The 17517-nt window shown below is 37.1% G+C and overlaps 1 protein-coding gene across 3 annotated transcripts in view; it reads left to right on the forward strand.

Moving 5' to 3' along the window:
- The window catches only part of ksr2 (kinase suppressor of ras 2), an 87889-nt gene extending 72542 nt beyond the window's left edge, over positions 1-15347 (forward strand). For all 3 annotated transcript variants that reach the window (XM_079340156.1, XM_079340157.1, XM_079340158.1), the window contains 7 exons: positions 493-541; positions 1722-2083; positions 6027-6123; positions 6221-6354; positions 8349-8483; positions 10484-10613; positions 13135-15347. In XM_079340156.1, the coding sequence (XP_079196282.1) occupies positions 493-541; positions 1722-2083; positions 6027-6123; positions 6221-6354; positions 8349-8483; positions 10484-10613; positions 13135-13281 (1054 nt within the window). In that variant the 3' untranslated portion in view covers positions 13282-15347. The remainder of the gene's footprint in view (positions 1-492; positions 542-1721; positions 2084-6026; positions 6124-6220; positions 6355-8348; positions 8484-10483; positions 10614-13134) is intronic.
- Positions 15348-17517: the final 2170 nt, after the last annotated feature.

A 17517-nucleotide genomic window follows, 5' to 3' on the forward strand; every position in this document is an offset into this window, starting at 1 on the left:
AGCCAGTTAGGTGGATGGAGGTGGATTGGTTAAAGAGACGACCAACCGTGTAGGTGACAGTGTACAAGAGGGGTCAGAATTTAATAGGGGCTCAGGTCACAAATGTTCCTATAGTTTCATTAAAGACAATAAAATTGAGAGACAGAGTGAGAAAAAGATGCCAACAATAAGGTCTGACCTGTCTCACAGTTCATCCTTCTTGTAGCTACTCGGATCCAATTTTAAGATACAAATTATTTATATATAATTATTGAATTCTTATTATTGCTAAACTTGGTTCAAAAGGAAAATATGGAAAATAAAATTGAGATCATTATAAAATATGACTAAGATTGAAATATGTTGTGTTGTGGTATTTCAGTGGTGCTGAGATACAATTTAAGGGTGGCCCCTGACATCGCCTACGGGGCACAGTCTTAATAATCAAAATGTGAAGGTGATCTACTTTGGTTATGTTCTTTCAAAAAGAAAGTCTCCATTTCTTCCTTTTAGGAATGAAGGAAATCCTTTGCTCCAGATTGAAGTTGAACCTACATCAGACGTGAGTACTTTTTTTGGGATGCCTTAAAGACAAAACAAGTTTGTGATTTGTCATATTGTTTTCTCCAAATTTGTGTCAGTAGCACCAATGTGATACAAGAAACGAATCAGAATTTACATTTTTCTGACAACGCATTGTCCGTTCATTTAGCATATTTGCCCTCTTTCTGAAAAGCCTCCATGTGAATTATGCGTCAAAGCAGCGAGAAAGAAACACACACACCTTCACTGATTGTCATCACTGTTCCGGCAACAATGATATATATTTATGGAAGATGTGATGCAGATTGCTTTGACTGATATTCCAGCAGGAATCATTGAATAGGTCATTTCCACTGCTGCACTCCATTATAGTGAAAATCTAATCAGACTAAATAAGACCCCCTTTGGCTGTGTTTATCTTTTTTAACTCTCTTTTTTACTATTGGTAAACAAACCATATACAGTATATACTACACTATATAAATTTGCTATTTTACACAAGAAAATACAGTACAAACCTGTTTGTTGTATATGTTTGGGTTGTTAAGCCTATGCTGCCATAGAATGAATTAAATAGAATTTTTATTTAGGTAAAAATAACATTGTTACAGTTTTTGTTGTTCTTATTCATCATCTTTTCATGAACATTTTTACTGCTTTTGTTATCATTATGAATGCTTTTTTTTCAACAACTCAGTTTTATTGATAAAGAACATTTCTTATCGACATGCAGCTGCTGCTTCACATAAGAAACAAGCAGGTAAAAAAAACCAAAAAAAAACAAAGGTGGACTTGATTAGATTGAAAATCTGCAGAAATAAAATATTTACAACAATAAAAGGTTGAAATGATTGTTTTATTTTTTTTAATATAGTTTGTGAAGCACTTTGTAACACTACTCTCTAAGATGTTATATAAAAAATAAACGTTACTTCTTAATTAATTATTTTCAAAATTCTCATCAATCAGGTGACACTTAATTACTTACTATTGGCACAATCCTGTAAAAAAACCTTTAGTGTCAGAGAAGGTTATTTATTACTCTCCTCCAGGTGCTCGCTTGTTTTCATTAGACAAAATTTAACCACCTCTTTAAGTTATATCTGGCCTTTTTTAATCACCATACACAACAATCTATGACTCTTTAAATTGTGGGTCTACTTTTAGACACAAGGCATTCATATTTTGATTATTTACAGAACGAGGAATGCAATGACGAGGACTCTGGAGACGAGTTTGAGGAGATGAACCTGTCGCTTCTGTCTGCTCGTAACTTCCCGCGCAAAGCCAGCCAGACGAGCATCTTCCTGCAGGAGTGGGACATCCCGTTTGAGCAGCTGGAGATCGGGGAAATGATTGGCAAGGGGCGCTTTGGCAAAGTTTTTCACGGACGCTGGCATGGCGAGGTGGCCCTCCGCTTGATCGACATCGAACGTGACAATGAAGACCAACTGAAGGCCTTCAAGAGAGAAGTGATGGCCTACCGAAACACACGTCACGAGAACGTGGTCCTCTTCATGGGCGCCTGCATGAGTCCACCACATCTGGCCATCATCACCAGGTAAGGATGAAGGCTCTCACACGTTGTGCTGTATAGAAAGCAATGAGGTGAACTTTACCTTGGTGAGTTTGATTCTTTCTTCAGAAAAGCCAGAGTTTCTTGAGACCTTGTCAAACAAATGAGAGTTAATACTCAGTCAATCGCTGGTACAGACTACGCATGGAAGTATTCCTTATTTGGGAAACGTATGCTAAAGAATAACTTAACAGGATAAATTCATGACTTTAATCTTAGACCCCTAATGTTGACCTAATACGTCTCTGTAAATTCCCCTTCTGGATTAATGTAGAATTTTGCGATCTTTTTGGGAAAGAACATTTTGCTTCCAACATCTCGAAATTCTACAAGATCTGTGAATTTGAATCATGTTGACTGTGAGGATTGTACATTTGTATGATCCCGATATCTGGTGTTGTGAATGATTCCTATTTCTCTCTTTTGAAGAATAGTAAGTGAATGTAATGTACTTTTGTGGGTGTGGTCCCAGCACAATAACTTACTGCAAATAAGGTAAAACCAGTAAACATTAATGAATGTGAAGTGCTTCATGATCCAGAACAGTTTGACTCCCAGATCCACAAATCTGTGGTTTGTCTTTGAACTTTGAGTGCGTTTCTCAGTGGTATGGTAGCTGTGTGGCCCTACAAAGCTTGTCCTTATCACCGAGGGCCCCTCCTGGATCAGTCACAGATACCTCTCTCTTAGACACCAAAGTTAAAGTAACTGACAGAAGAGTTAGGAGAGGTTAGAAGATAAGAACAAGCTGCTACTGTTGTGAAATGAGTAAAGCCAGCCACATTCTCTGCTGTATTTGTTTTTAATGGCATTTTGACATTGAGCACGGTTGTTTCCTACGGTGCCTGAGCACGATTGCTCCCCCCTTTCCTCTCCGTCGCTGGTCTGCGTTCACATTAGTAACATTGTACTGTGCCTGAGTACACTTGTATATGAACATAGCCTGATACAGCAGGTGACAGTATGCATGTAGTTAATTTGCATATCTGCCAAAATGCAAAAACTAGAAGAAGCAAGAAGCAACCACCAATCCTGCTAATTGTGGATGTCTTTGGCACAGTTCCCCACTAAGATAGTACAGTATGTTTGTGTCCACAATGATCAATTGAACCAGACAAGCATACTTGGTACCAAGCCCGGGTCCCTAACATGAAGCCACCCTAAGTTCCACTGACTTAAACGTTTGACCATGTTGTGAACAACTCCAATCATTTCATGGATTAGGGTTCTTTACATTATTATAGTGCAACAATGACAGAGGATGTTCTCATCACAAGGAAAAACACTTAAATGAAATGAATTAGGACAGCTCATGATGTTGAAAAGGAAATAATTATATTAATAAAATAATTGCCGTATTGCCATACAAAGGCTCTGAACAAAGAAGTATGTCACACTCAGAAATAATAATGAACCCCTTTGTTTCTTCACGTTTCTGCTTCTGTTAAACTTTAAACATCAAATTAATTCCTGTGGTAGATTCAAACTTAAATTATACTAGAGGAAGCCTAGCTAAATGTAAAACTCCAGTCCTACCTTTTCACTGTGAGTATCTCCAAATGAAAGATGACTGATTGATTGAAAAGCATGATTGCAGTTGATTCTTGCTGAAATTGTCGTGAGTGCAGGCGTGGGTGCTGCTGATTACTGAAATAATAATGCAAAATGTCACTGCAACAGGTGGATTGTGTTCCACCAACACTCACAGCACAGCCTTCCTCTGTGTTGGTTCCACAAAAGGAAAGAAACATGCAGTCCAATGGTCCTGCATCGAAAGTGCAACATGAAAAAGCGATACGATTAAACCTATAAGTGCTGTTTATTGGTTTATTTGGGATGAGGGCTTTCATGCTGGAAACATAAACATGAAATGCATCCTCTTTTATCTAAGCTTTCATTAGTCAAAAGTGACTTTCATGTGGAGAACATGTGCTCATCTTTGATGTCAATGCAGGGCTTTTATTTTATGGATGAAGCATAATTGACGGGTTTTAAAGCACTTCTGTGACTCTCCGTTTGTTGACGTGACTCCATTGACTCTCATGTTATTGGAACCCTTTGACAATTACTGTCTTGTGTAGCCAGCAGTTAGCCCGAAACAACTTCTAATCAAGACTACCTTTTCCATGTGCTGTATTGTTTAACTTCAGAATCAACCAGAAGAAGCAGTGGGTTCAATTCGAACAGCAAAGCAAAGCTTTCCCCTCCAGATACGTCTACAAATGAAACCGCATCATATTGTACAGTTTATTACATCCCCAGAGTGCCCATTCATCTTTTTCTTATTTGTGATTCTAAATGTTAATTGGCTCTCCCGGCAGTTTGTTCAGTAATTTTATTTCTAAATTCTAAATTTACGTAAGCAGGGGAAGCATCAGTTTGATTAAAAAATCTCTTTTACTGTACATGAATGTCCTGGCCAACACAGGCGTCAGCACAGTTAAACAGTTGCTAAAATCAACACAAAACAAGTGAAAAACAGGTCACACGATACTGGATCACAGAGCAGAAAGTCATCAGTCACAGTATCTACAGCCTGATGCATTTTCCTCCAATGCCTTCAACAAGGTTTGTTTGCTTCACTTGCATACAGATCTCTGTTTATATGGAAAAAGACTGCAGCTCAAATTATATGGTTCTGCCCCAGAGCCTCTATACCACTTGTTATTGAGATATATATCCTGTATCGCCATTTCGCAATAAAAAATATTGAGAGATGATTTGTAGTCCGTATCGCCCAGCCCTTTACTGAAAATGTACCAGAAGTGCAGACACCACATTTTGATATATAATCTGGAAAAAGAGATCATTACATTCATGAAAGGCTTCATGTGTCCTTAGTTTGTTTTTTGAACACAACACATTTGTCCGAATCAAGCAGAAGTTGTTAAGTGTGCATAAAGGCGTCGATTGACGTGACACTAACGCCATGAACTCCTTCTCTATGTTGGAAAAAGCCTCAGGGAGGAGAGCTACTCTAAATGCAGCTGCTTTCAGGTCAACGTTGGGGATGAATATGCATGAACTGTTGGCTTCAGGTCCTTTGTCGGTCACCTGGGTGGCGCAGTCAGAGTAGTGGGCTTCAGGTGTGAGACAGTGGGTGGTTGCACAGATTGTCTATTAATACACTGTTGAGGTGGCACCCTAAATGTGACACCAACTCAGATAAGGGTAGTGTAACTGCTTCCCCATTGCACAAAGTCCAACTACGTTTCAGGAAAGAGGAGATAGGTGTGGCCTAAAAGTGGAAAAACATGTAAAACATTAAAACGACTTGATAGATGTTATGTGCTGCAATCTGAGCCTATAAAAAAATTTAATCATCTGGTTTTATATCTATATCCAAATTTAAAAAGTAACAAATTCAAATCAATAGGATTTTCTGTACATCACACTCTTCTGTTGTTAGTATTCTAATTATGAGTTTAAGTTGGAAGAGTAAGTAACAGTTACCATAAACTGATGAGGGGATTCAGTATTTTCTGTGGTCCACAATCTCTCATTGTACTGTAAGTTGTTGCATTTTTGTTAAATGTTCTGTGTAAAACATCAGCCATCTTGTTTCTACCTTGTGATTCATTATATAAGAATGTGCAAATGTTGTGGTGGACTGTCATCTCGCGATTTTATCATAGAAATCTGACCAAACTATTTATAAAAATGGTATTTCCATCCTTTTGACATGCTTTAATGATACATTAGCATGAAAAACAGAGTTATTAATACTTTGTTGAGGTTATCACACAAAACGACTCTTGAAATGAAAACAGATCACTTTTTTGGGGGAGGGGTAAGAGGGTGGTTTGTTCTGTAATGTTTCTTAGATGTCAAGGTTAACCTGTGATTTTTGTCAGAGATTTAGTGTTCAATATATCTGTTGCACAAGTCCACAGGCTTCTGGAACAATGAGTTTTTCTTTACTTTACAGCTTATGTAAAGGCCGAACACTTTATTCTGTGGTGCGAGATGCCAAGGTTGTGCTGGATGTAAACAAGACCCGACAGATCGCACAAGAGATGGTCAAGGTAAAAAAAAAAACTCAAGGCTGTTTGTTCACAACACTTCAGCGGTACACGGCATATTCCAGAAAAGTTCCATTTCTCCCTTGCTCTCTTTCCTCAGGGGATGGGCTATCTACATGCTAAAGGGATCTTACACAAAGACATGAAGTCCAAGAATGTGTTTTACGACAACGGAAAAATCGTCATCACTGACTTCGGACTTTTCACCATATCTGGGGTTCTTCAGGCTGGCAGGTAATTACAGTCAATGCAAATCACAGACTGAGCACTTTTTTCAACATGTGCTATATGGAGATTTCTCATGGAAACACAGTGAGATCAAGGCTGACACACATTTGTCCAGGGTGAACAAAACAATGAGTGGAAGTAAACAATGAGCTCATTCACAGAAAAAAAACCAAAACAGTATAACTCTCTGACAACAATCAGCTTTCATTTTTTTCAATTTCAATGAAGTGGTTCAGTTTTTCATCTTTGTATCCCTTAAAATAGGACAGACTCAACTAGAACTTTTTTTTATTTTTTATCTCCAAATGCAAGGTACCTGCAGAAATCACTTTGGGAATCAAGATTATGTTTGTTTGTCAGTTTCCTTTATGTATCTGCATCAATCTGTATCAATAATCAGGGGCTTTTGTTTGTGCCGGCCAGTCTGCCTGAAATCGATCACCATTTTTTTCGCCTTATCCCCATTTAAAGCCATGTTGAGAAGTGTACACCAAGATGTCAGTTGTCTCACCTCAGCCCTATATGCTTATTCATCATTGTTCCTCTCAAGTCCCACTGCTGTTGTCATCAGAAAACTTGATGATGCGGTTGGTGGTCAAATTAAGCACAACAGTCACAGGGAAGCAGTGTCATTGGGTGGCTCAGCCTGTGCTCACTGTGATGGGTTTTGATGTGTCGCTGCCAATCCTGACTTCCTTAGAACTGTGTTGCTAGTGCCCATGTCCAAATTTAGCAACCTTAGCTTCTCAACCAGTTGTTGTGGAAGGGTGATTTTAAAGGCAGAGCTGATGTTAAGAAAGAGGATCCTGACATGTTCTTTTCTTCAAGGTGAGAAAGTGAGTCATAGTGAATCTCATGTGGATCAATATTACTTGCAAACTGCAAGTTTGCTGAGAGGCTGGCCTTGATATGTTGCATTTTAAGTCGTTTCGAAACCCTTTATCACGAGGGGAGTTAGCTCAAATGTCATAATTTTGCGTGCAGCATTAGGTCAGTGCTGTAAACAGTACTTATTTCAGTGTAATCTTTAACCTTTAAGTTTTACTCAAGTGAAAATCAATCTTTCTCGTTGTGAAGGAAATTCCTTCTTCTACCACTGAAGCACGTAAACAGTGTCAAAGAGAGGTCTTCAAGATAAAGGAAAAAAAGTTACTCAGTCAAGGTTGAGCAGAGAAATTCAATAGGGGGTGGATAAAGCCAATATTACAAAGGGCAGACAGAAATGTCATTCAAAGAGAATGGTAATGATCAAAAGGCTACAAATTGGTTCTCACCTGCGAACAAATAGAGTTCATTTTCTGCTCTTTTCCGTGTCGCGGCTTAGAGAACTTGTAATCTCTGACTGTATCTCATGAGTTCGGTGTATGAGATTGACCTCTTGATTCTGGCACCTGCATTGATTTTCCCAAAGCGGTTTGTAAACCTTTGAAGACAGACCTGTGAATGCAGCACAGGGAGCCTCCTGAATACGGCTACATCTGTAGCAACAGCAGGACAGTTTTGCAGTTTTGTTCATTACCTAGACATCTATTTTTGCAGACGGAAAATTGCTGCATTTGCAACAATATACATTTATTTTCACATATATTCACAATATATACATATATTCATTTATTTCTACCAGCGATACCAGGGCAAATCTAATGTGGCACACTCTTTTCTGAAACAATTACCAAAAAGCGTTGATTGTTTGATAGACTTTTATCATCAGACAAAGTCTGAAAATTATTTTGTATTACAGAGGCAATATTTGCCACATACAAATCGAAGATACAAAGCTACAAACATTTGACACAACATTGAAACTTCAAACAAATATCCAAAGGCCTTTGAACGTGCTTTTGTCTAAGCTTCAACCACATATTCAATTGGCAATTTCGATTAACTTGTGTACAACAGACGGCTACAGGCTGACTCTAAATAGCATTGTCATCTAATCTTTTAAAGGCTATTTGCACTGGCAATATACTGTACTGATAAGTCTGCATTTCCGTCTGCAGCCGGAGAGAAGACAAGCTGAGGATCCCAAACGGCTGGCTGTGTCACCTGGCCCCAGAAATCATCCAGCAGCTCTCCCCAGACACAGAGGAGGACAAGCTTCCTTTCTCCAAACAGTCAGATGTCTTTGCTTTTGGGTAAGTGTTCTTAATGCCTTACTATTTGACAATCCAGGCATAGTGAATGTTGAGGAGCCAAGAGACGTACTGTTGGTGACTTTAAAAAGCAGAAGGAATGAGTCAAAGAGCAGAGGGGATAGATTTACAAGGCACAGATTTTCTGATTGAACATATGTTTAACTTTACCTCATGGAAGCTTTTTTGGGCCTCCAAACATCTGCTGTCTGGTTAAGGTTTTGCAAATGAGAAAGTCTGAGTGATTAAATTTTCAACAATGGGACCCGTTTGGCAAAACCACATTTTTTCTGCATAAAAATGATTGTAGTATTCCTGTCTTCATTTCAAGCCTTTTCAGTGTGATCTATTTTTCTTGACTTTACACTCAACCTCAGTCTGTACCTCTGCGCTTTGTAAAGCACCTTGTTATGAAAAGTGTTGTTTAAATACGTTTGGGAAAGTTATCCATTTCATAATTTTTCAATGAAATGAAAAAAGCACTACTTTCCTTGTGCCTCTCTGTCAAAACTCCCTTTTACTTTTTGGACTCAAATCTTTTTACCAGCCCCATTGGGTATTAATAAAGAAAATACAGATTGCTTTTTTAAGTGTCACTTAGGGCTCTCAGATCAAGGTGTCCTCCCCCTTTGAATCTAAAGTCCAATTTAAAAATTGTCCGACTTATTTTAAAAATACCCACAGCTCCTGCTCCCCTTCCTCATCCGTTAATGATTCACTTGTGGAGGAGGACCCAAACCTGTTGACATCTAGCACAATTACATTTTCAGATCCCACACACACACACACACACACACACACACACACACACACACACACACACACACACACACAGGTTTTGTTGCTATATCACACTGAGGAAAGAAGAGTGCAGCACTGGTGCCCAATGCCCAGCTGCTCTTTTAGCTCTTGTGTTACCTTGAGGTGACCCCCATGGCTGTTTTACATATTCATTAACAATCAGCTGTCTTTTATTTTACCATACTCCTGGCACAGAGCTATTTTAGGCTTGTCAAACATAAGACCAGAATGGAAACAACAGCTCATTTGCACAGGGAGGGGAGGTGTATGTTAATTTTGAACAACCCGTAATTATAAATGTATTCTTTCTGAAACTTATGGATAGAATTGCTCTTCAAAACTTAAGCTGAAGAGAATATGTATCCAGACAGGTTGTTTGTGTCTATCCATAAGAGGAAATTACCACAGAGTTTAATGGCTTTTAGTTGCCTTAACAAAAATCTTTCTTAATAGAGGAGATTTAAATCATCAACCAATCACATCGCTGACATCTCCTTCATAGGAAGCCCATATACTCTTTACAACAAATTTTGTGATCCAGATTTGACTTAAGTGTTTTAAACCTCACCAACTGTTTTCATTTGAACGCTTCCAGATTGAACAGTCACTAAAAATACAACCAAACGTTAAAATCAGGAGGGACAGTTGTTCTTATTTGATCACATGAAAGCTAAATATAGACCACAGCTAATGATAGCAGTAAGCCAACTTCTAGCTAATATGACAAATAAGATAATAAGATAACAGCTCTTGTTAGCATACAGCCACATCATTGTTCACTTAACTATCATGAGAACTTACTCAAAACCACTTGCTAACACACAGAAATTGGCGAGTTAATGAGCTATCTTAACTTAAATTTTAAAGATGATGAGACACAAAGAATGGGTAATGTTGAAGCGAGGAACGTAGCTGAATGCCAACATGTTATGGTCTTTAATGCTAGCCAATTTGCTATTTAATATGTTATCTTAATTCGAAATATGATGAAATGTCACTCAGGCTTTTATTTGTCATTCTCAGTTCAGTTGCTTATTAATTTGGATATGTAGTAATAATTCTCAATCAGTCAAAGAACTACTGCATTAATGATGTCAGGAGAAATGGCTGCCAAGTGAGTGTGGTCAACAGTGTTTTCACAATAATGATATTCTTCTTTTACCAGAAAGTTCATAGAACCTTATTTTCCTCTTCCTTTACAGCACCATCTGGTACGAGTTACATGCACGTGAGTGGCCTTACAAGAGTCAGCCAGCAGAGGTGATCATTTGGCAGATCGGCAGTGGGATGAAGCCCAACCTCGCCCAAACCGGCATGGGGAAGGAAATATCTGTAAGAGCTCTTTTTTCATTTAAATTTGTTACACTATCTGTTTTTTTCATCTGTGATGAACTTGCATATTGTATACACTGGATTCACTGGAGAGCTCTCAAAGTGAATCATAACACAATGTTCAGGAATAAAGAACAATTTCTCGAAAATGATTCAAAGTGAGGCGTCAACTAAAAAACTCTCTCGAGATGAAGCTTAGTTATTTTTTCAGCCATCACAATGTAATTAAGCATAAATAACATCAGTAGTTATACAATATTTGGAAAAGTTTAATTATACAAATTTTACATACAAGTTTTACCCATCTTCAGAATTGATTACGTTTTGGCAGTACTCATGAAATGTGTTTTCATGATCTATAATTAGACCTGCTGTGCTACTCTGTGCTCATGTAGAAACAGATATCAGTTTGAGCTAGACTTTTAGACCAGTGGTTTTCATTCTGAATCTGTCAACCCCCCCAAATAAGGATATTTTTTAAGATACCTGTCCCCCATGTGATAGTGGCTTTGTCTGGTTTTTTTTCATTTGCAGTTACACATTGTTTCCTCCTTGTTTCCCCCTAACTTTGCTAAACTCATCTACCAATCTTTCTCCTTGAAACAACCCAAGATTCTGTTTTTAAAGATCCAGATGGTCTTCACTAAAAATAGACCCGTGTAATGGTGGTAGTAAATGTGGCGGGAGCAAAGGACGAAGTCAGATGACGTAGAATAAAGTGCAAGTGCAAGAAAATGTGTTTGAGGTGGCAGTTTCCTGTGTCAAACAAAAGCATGACTTCAATCTGGGAAACTGGTGTCTGAACATAGAACATAACCTTAGGTGGATGTAGCCTTTAAGCATGAAACCAGTATGGTAGTGCCTTAAACCTATATTCCTTCAAATGCTGACTGTATAGAAACAAATGAGAAAGTAGCCTTACTCTGTGATGATTTATGTAATCAGTAAGAAAAAAAAACAGTAATTGGTCACAACACTTAGCTTAAAGTCTTCTTCAGTAGAGCATGATGCTAATTTTGTAAACTATGGCCCAATGGCAGCCAAGTATTGTCACCTTAAAATCCAGGATAAAGATGTCTCGATGCACATCAACGCGACGATCCAAATATGCTCATGTATGGTTTCCGAAAACAAGATGGTGTCACAGTGAATACTAGTATTTGAATACTCAAATACACATGAATGTATCTTGAGACCACCTCTTCAAGTAGACTCAGGCACAGTAACTGAGTACGTAACAAGTGCGGTATGTTTGTGTTCACACTGATCAAATGAACCACACTTGGGGATCCAGCATACTTGGAACCAGGCCAGGGTCCTTAAAGTGAAACTACCCTAATTTAGGCATTAATAAATCTACTAATTCCTTTGCTGGATTAGTTAGATTGACTGACCAAGGATGACACAGAGTTATAGCGTTATTTATAAAGTGAAAGGCTGGGATTTCCAGAAAACAAGACATTCATTGTCTGCTATTTTTCTCCTTTGGCTGTTCTTGGCTAACTTCAGCTGTTTTTCTGCAATTGATATGATTGAATTAACTATCCAACAAAAAAAGTGTTTTAGTCATCCAATAAAAAATACTGTTACTTCAGTGAATATTTTTTTTGCCCTCACATAGTTCTCAGCCTTTCCAAGTAGTTAACATGCCTAAACTTACACTGCATCCCATTTAACTTGGAACTTGGTTCTAGGACCTGGGAATGACGTCACACCCACATTAACTATGTTCCAGTTACAAGTTGGACAAGCACCATTGGTTGCCTTCAGGAGTACCTTTGTTTTGTTAGCTAATACATGGCAGTAACAACTCAATAACTGATAGTTTGCATGCAAAAATAACATAGATAGAACTTGCACAATACTTTTGGTGTCATTTATTTAATTACACTAAAAGAGGAAACAGCTTAAACGTTACTGTTGGATTTTGCCTCAAACTACTTCAGTAGATTATAGTTTCCAAGTCAGAATTCCGACCTCAGGGGGGCGATCCTGATGACATATCAAACCAGCAACTTGGAGTTTAGGACTTCCAAGATCAAATGGAACACACCATTAAACAATACTGTACCCTGTCAAATGAGACACTTGTGTGGCTCTGTGGTTGTATGGGTTAATGAGTTTTTAGATTGTTATTCTTTGGAGCTTAGTTAATATTTGCCAGCTTAAATGGAGGTCCCCAACAACGTTTAATGAGTAACTTTAATGAATTGGATCAAAGCCCGGTACATTTCTGATTTTTGATATTTTGATTATGGTAGCTATGTTTTTAGTTAAAAACTACAACTGCAAAGCAAAACAACAATAACTTTTTGTTGGGGTTTTTTGCCAGAACATGAACCTTCAATTTCACAAAATATATTTCCCTTCAATTTTTTCCACTTTAAGCTGAAAGCCGGCTTGAAAACAATTATTTGAAGCTAGATAAATGTAAAATTTACCCTAAGGACATAAATGTACGTTCTGCAATGCATCTCAAAATGATTAAGGCAATTTCCCATCATTCTCTGTTTTTTCTCAGGACATTCTTCTTCTGTGCTGGGCATACAAGCAGGACGAGCGGCCCAGCTTCTCCAAGCTGGTAGATTTACTGGAAAAATTGCCAAAACGGAACCGTCGCCTTTCCCACCCAGGGCACTTCTGGAAGTCAGCTGAGTATGTCAAATGAGTTAGGGACACAAAACAGCAAACAATCAGCAACAAGTATAAAAACAAGCAGCCGCCATAACTCTCTTCATAAATAACCCACCTCCTTAAAGAATGCACTGAATCCAAAAGCCAGCCCAGTGATGAAAACTGCCCGTGCTGTGTGTACTTTCATGGAATGTTGGCATGTGTGTGTACAGATAAGTTGACTGTCCAGCTTCTCAAAAGTCGGGACTCATATTTTCTTTGGTTTGATTTGAACCATACAGGATATTTTTTCCTCAATCTTTTTTTTTGTCTTTCTATTGACCTGAATCGCTCATAAAAATTGGTTTACTTCCTGGATTTATCTTGTTTGTACCTTTCAACTGATCACACCATCTTGGACTTTAGAAATACATGTTTGAGTACAAATGAAGATTTTTTTCCTTGTGTTTTTTTATTTGTATGAATGTAAACTTTGTATGTCATGCATTGTATAATTCACGACATTGTCTTGCCATTCTTGTGTCTGTCAACCGTGAGAAAGCATTTTGTCAATGTTTTGTCATCGTCTCATGTGTGGATGTCAGCACAGGTTCTACGTTTGCCTAAAAAGCTTTCTTTGACTCTAAAATGTCCTCTTATTTACACCGTACCATTTGAATGTGAAGAAGCCAGCACCCCTGTTTGTATGGGGATGTGATGGTGCAGTTTTGGAGGGAGATTGTTCTCTGATCAGCCTGTGCTTTGAATTTTGCCTGTAAACATAATTAAGACAATAGAACAATAACTTAAGAAGGAAAAAAAGGCGCTGGTCAGACCGGGACTCCCACACTTGATGCTGTCCTTTGGAATTCTGACACTTGAAATGTATTTTGTCAACAGAACTAACTACACAAGACAAATGCTACCACTGAGCCCCTTGCAAAGTCCCTTTTCTTAGAAATAACTATAATGTATATTATTTGACTTAAAATAGCTAATCACAGAGAAAGAATCTAATAAAAACAGATACTTATTTAAACATTTTACTGTTCAGTAACTATGTTTATTTACGGAGGTTGTTATATTCTTAAATACACAAAATATGTCGATCAGGAATAAGAATTACATTTCTGAGTAATGAACTAAATAGTCTAAAACAATAGTTTGGAAACTACCTTTTGCTGATGGGTCTGAGGACTGAAAAAATAGGATGCAGAAAGTAAAAAGGAGGTTTACAGATTTAGAGCTCTATAATGATGTGACTGTTAGACACAAAAAAGCATACAATATGTGCTTAGAAACCTAAGATTTCAGTTTATTCTGAGCTCTTTTCATTTGTTCATAGTTGCCCAAAGGCAGTGTTGTTGTCACTTTGAATAGTCATTCTTAATGCATCCTACTTGTTTTTCAAATATTTGATCTATTTTCTATTTATGTTACTTTTATGCTCAATTTTAATCCATTTCTGTCATAAACAACACACAACAAGTAATTGTTTTACAAAAATTATGATCTAAAAAGCCTCATTGATAGGTTATACTGTGTAAGCTATACAGTATAAAGGTGTGTGAGAAAGTGATGCACATTTAATTTGAGAGACAGCTTGATTGTGTTAAAAAACAAAGTAGAAGAACAGAACAGTTTACTATCAGATGCTCAAGATTTGTTTTAGGTGAGGGCTAATTACAGAAGCTTGCTAAGTGCCAAACTCCAATAAGAGTCACAGAAACGGAGAAAAGTCAGAAAGAACCAGCAAACTGGCTCTGAAATTTCCCTCACACAAGCATATTAGCTTAGTTCCAGCAATTATAAATTGCTGTGTTGCTGAATTGAGCAGTGGGGCATTTTAGTATGTGTGGCTCGTAGTTTTACTTAATATTTCAAGTTTATATCATCACTTTAAGTTGGTTTAAACAGAGGACAACAGTCTGAGCTGTAGTTTACAGAGGCTGTGCACATAGCGAGCTAGCCACAGAATAGACACATGAACAAAAAGAGCAAATTAAACTTTAGTCTAAACAACCGTAGAGAATGGTGTAAAACTTGAGGAGCAGTTGAGAGAAATGTGTCTCGTCCTCTCACATCAGTAATAATTTCTCTGATGTTTTAAGTTATAGCTAGTTCATGGGGCTGCTATCAGACCGCAGAATTTCATATTATTATTCTTTTTCACTTTCTCATTGCACATATCCAGTTTTGTTTTTTTAATTTATGATTTTTTTTTTTTTTTTTTAAACAGAAATTGTCATAACTGAGCTGCTCGACTTCAACACTGCTGAAAGGGTGACTGTGGAAGACAAATTTATCTTTTTAAAAATCTAGAAATAATTTATGTACACAGACATGAAATGTGAATTTTCTTGGATTATAAAGTTAAAGTAACAACTGAGTAACTTTAATCTGGCTGAACTTTCCCTTTAACATATCAAAACAAACATATCAGGATGCTAAAGACCACCCCCATTTTTCTACTTCATACTGTATATCATAGTATATTTTAAATGTCATGTTTTTTAGATATTGCAAATGTAAGCTATATCACCATGAACTGGAAGCTGTGGCGTCATTCAAGCTGTATACTGCTTTTGATTCTCTCTAGCCACGTGGAATAGATAGAGACAATCCGATCATGTTAAAATAGCCATTTTCCACCTCATTATATACACATCTGTGTGTTGGAAAATGCATACAAACAATCTGCTGCTGATTTTTGGAGTCTGTCTGTCTATTTTGGAATTGCTGGGACTCAAATATTGTAAGTGGGTCATTTATATTTGTACTGTTTACAACTTTCAAGTGCATGAGATGGACTATCAAAGATTGAGTCTTGTAATGAAAAAAATACTCCTTCTACACTATATATAATAAGTATGTGAGCATTTTTTCTGATGAACTGTTGTCCATTGAGCAGTTTGATCTCAATATCTACTGAAGTTTTTCGTCAGGCTTTGCAAAACTTTTCAACAGCTTTGTTTGAGGGAATGATTGTTTCAGAATATTTATAGATTATATAATGATTAAACTAGCATTTAAATTAAAAAAAGAAGAGTTGCAACATGTGCACATTATAGATTTGACAACAACCTGACTGGACAACAATTAAAGATCTTACATTTAGTGCCAAGTGTACATAACAGATTGTAGACTATGTTTTACCGTCACTTGCCGTAATATCAATATTCCTTGTGAGATTTTTTGACTTCTTTCTTTTGAATGTACAAATTGTGTTGTGTTACTTTTTTTGTTTGTTATTTGTTTTCTGTTCATTTGAGTTCTCTTTTTCTCCATTTTTCCTTCTTATTGCATAGGCATTGATGCTGTGTTGTTTCTTTTTCTTGATTCCGTCCTTGTATTGTAGATGATAGTTCCGAAAAGCTTGTATTTAATGATGCCTTATGGTTCATGGCTTAGTGATGAGTAGATTTTGATCACAAGCTCTTTTATTTGCACTCATCCTTTAAAAAGTGTATGAAAAATAAAAAGATGTTTTCATTTTGGGCGTTTTCTGTTTCTTTTTATGTCATCTTTTATCTTAGTCAACCCTTATCCATATTTTACTTTGTTTGAAATTGTTCATGCCTTCGGAGAGAAAACTTAAGAATGAACCACTTTCTGCTAAGTCTATTCATCTGAGCTTTTAGGATCACTCCATCAGGGTTGCTGCACTCATGTTAACATAGGATAAAATACTCTTTAAAACTCAAACAAAGACACATTTATATCATCTTTCCTTCTAACTTTATTGAAGCATATGGGACTAAATGGCTTTGATGCCATTATCCTAACTTTAAAAGCTTGTTTGCCTACCTTGCAACCATTCCCTGTATCTTTCACCTTAAAGTCAAATTTCCTTGAACTTGCATTTTCCTTCTCCCTTCCATTACCAGTTCAAGTTTACTTAACTCAATATGCTGCCATAAATGCCGCTGTAGTTGATTTGAATTGCTGCCTGAACAAGAAAATCAACAAAAGGAATGATAAAAATAAAAATAAAAAAACCTTATAAAGCTAACTAAACTTTTGGTATCATAATCAGATATATCTCAGTCCATCTACAATTTAAGAACCCAGGAACCCTGTCCGTGTTGAGAGATGCAAGCTCTGTTCTGATTTTAAAAGTTTAATTTTGATGATGTCTGTGCTCTAGTTCTTCAATATAACAATAAAACACAATTATCCTCCAAAAAATGTATGAAACACCAACCAACTAAAGACATTAGCAGTGCTGTTAGAAGGCTGTACCTTCATCTTTGACACAGAAATATGCTTGTTTATCTGGAACATGAACCCT

Source organism: Symphodus melops (assembly GCF_947650265.1).
Source record: "Symphodus melops genome assembly, chromosome: 1".
Taxonomy (NCBI): Eukaryota; Metazoa; Chordata; class Actinopteri; order Labriformes; family Labridae; genus Symphodus; species Symphodus melops.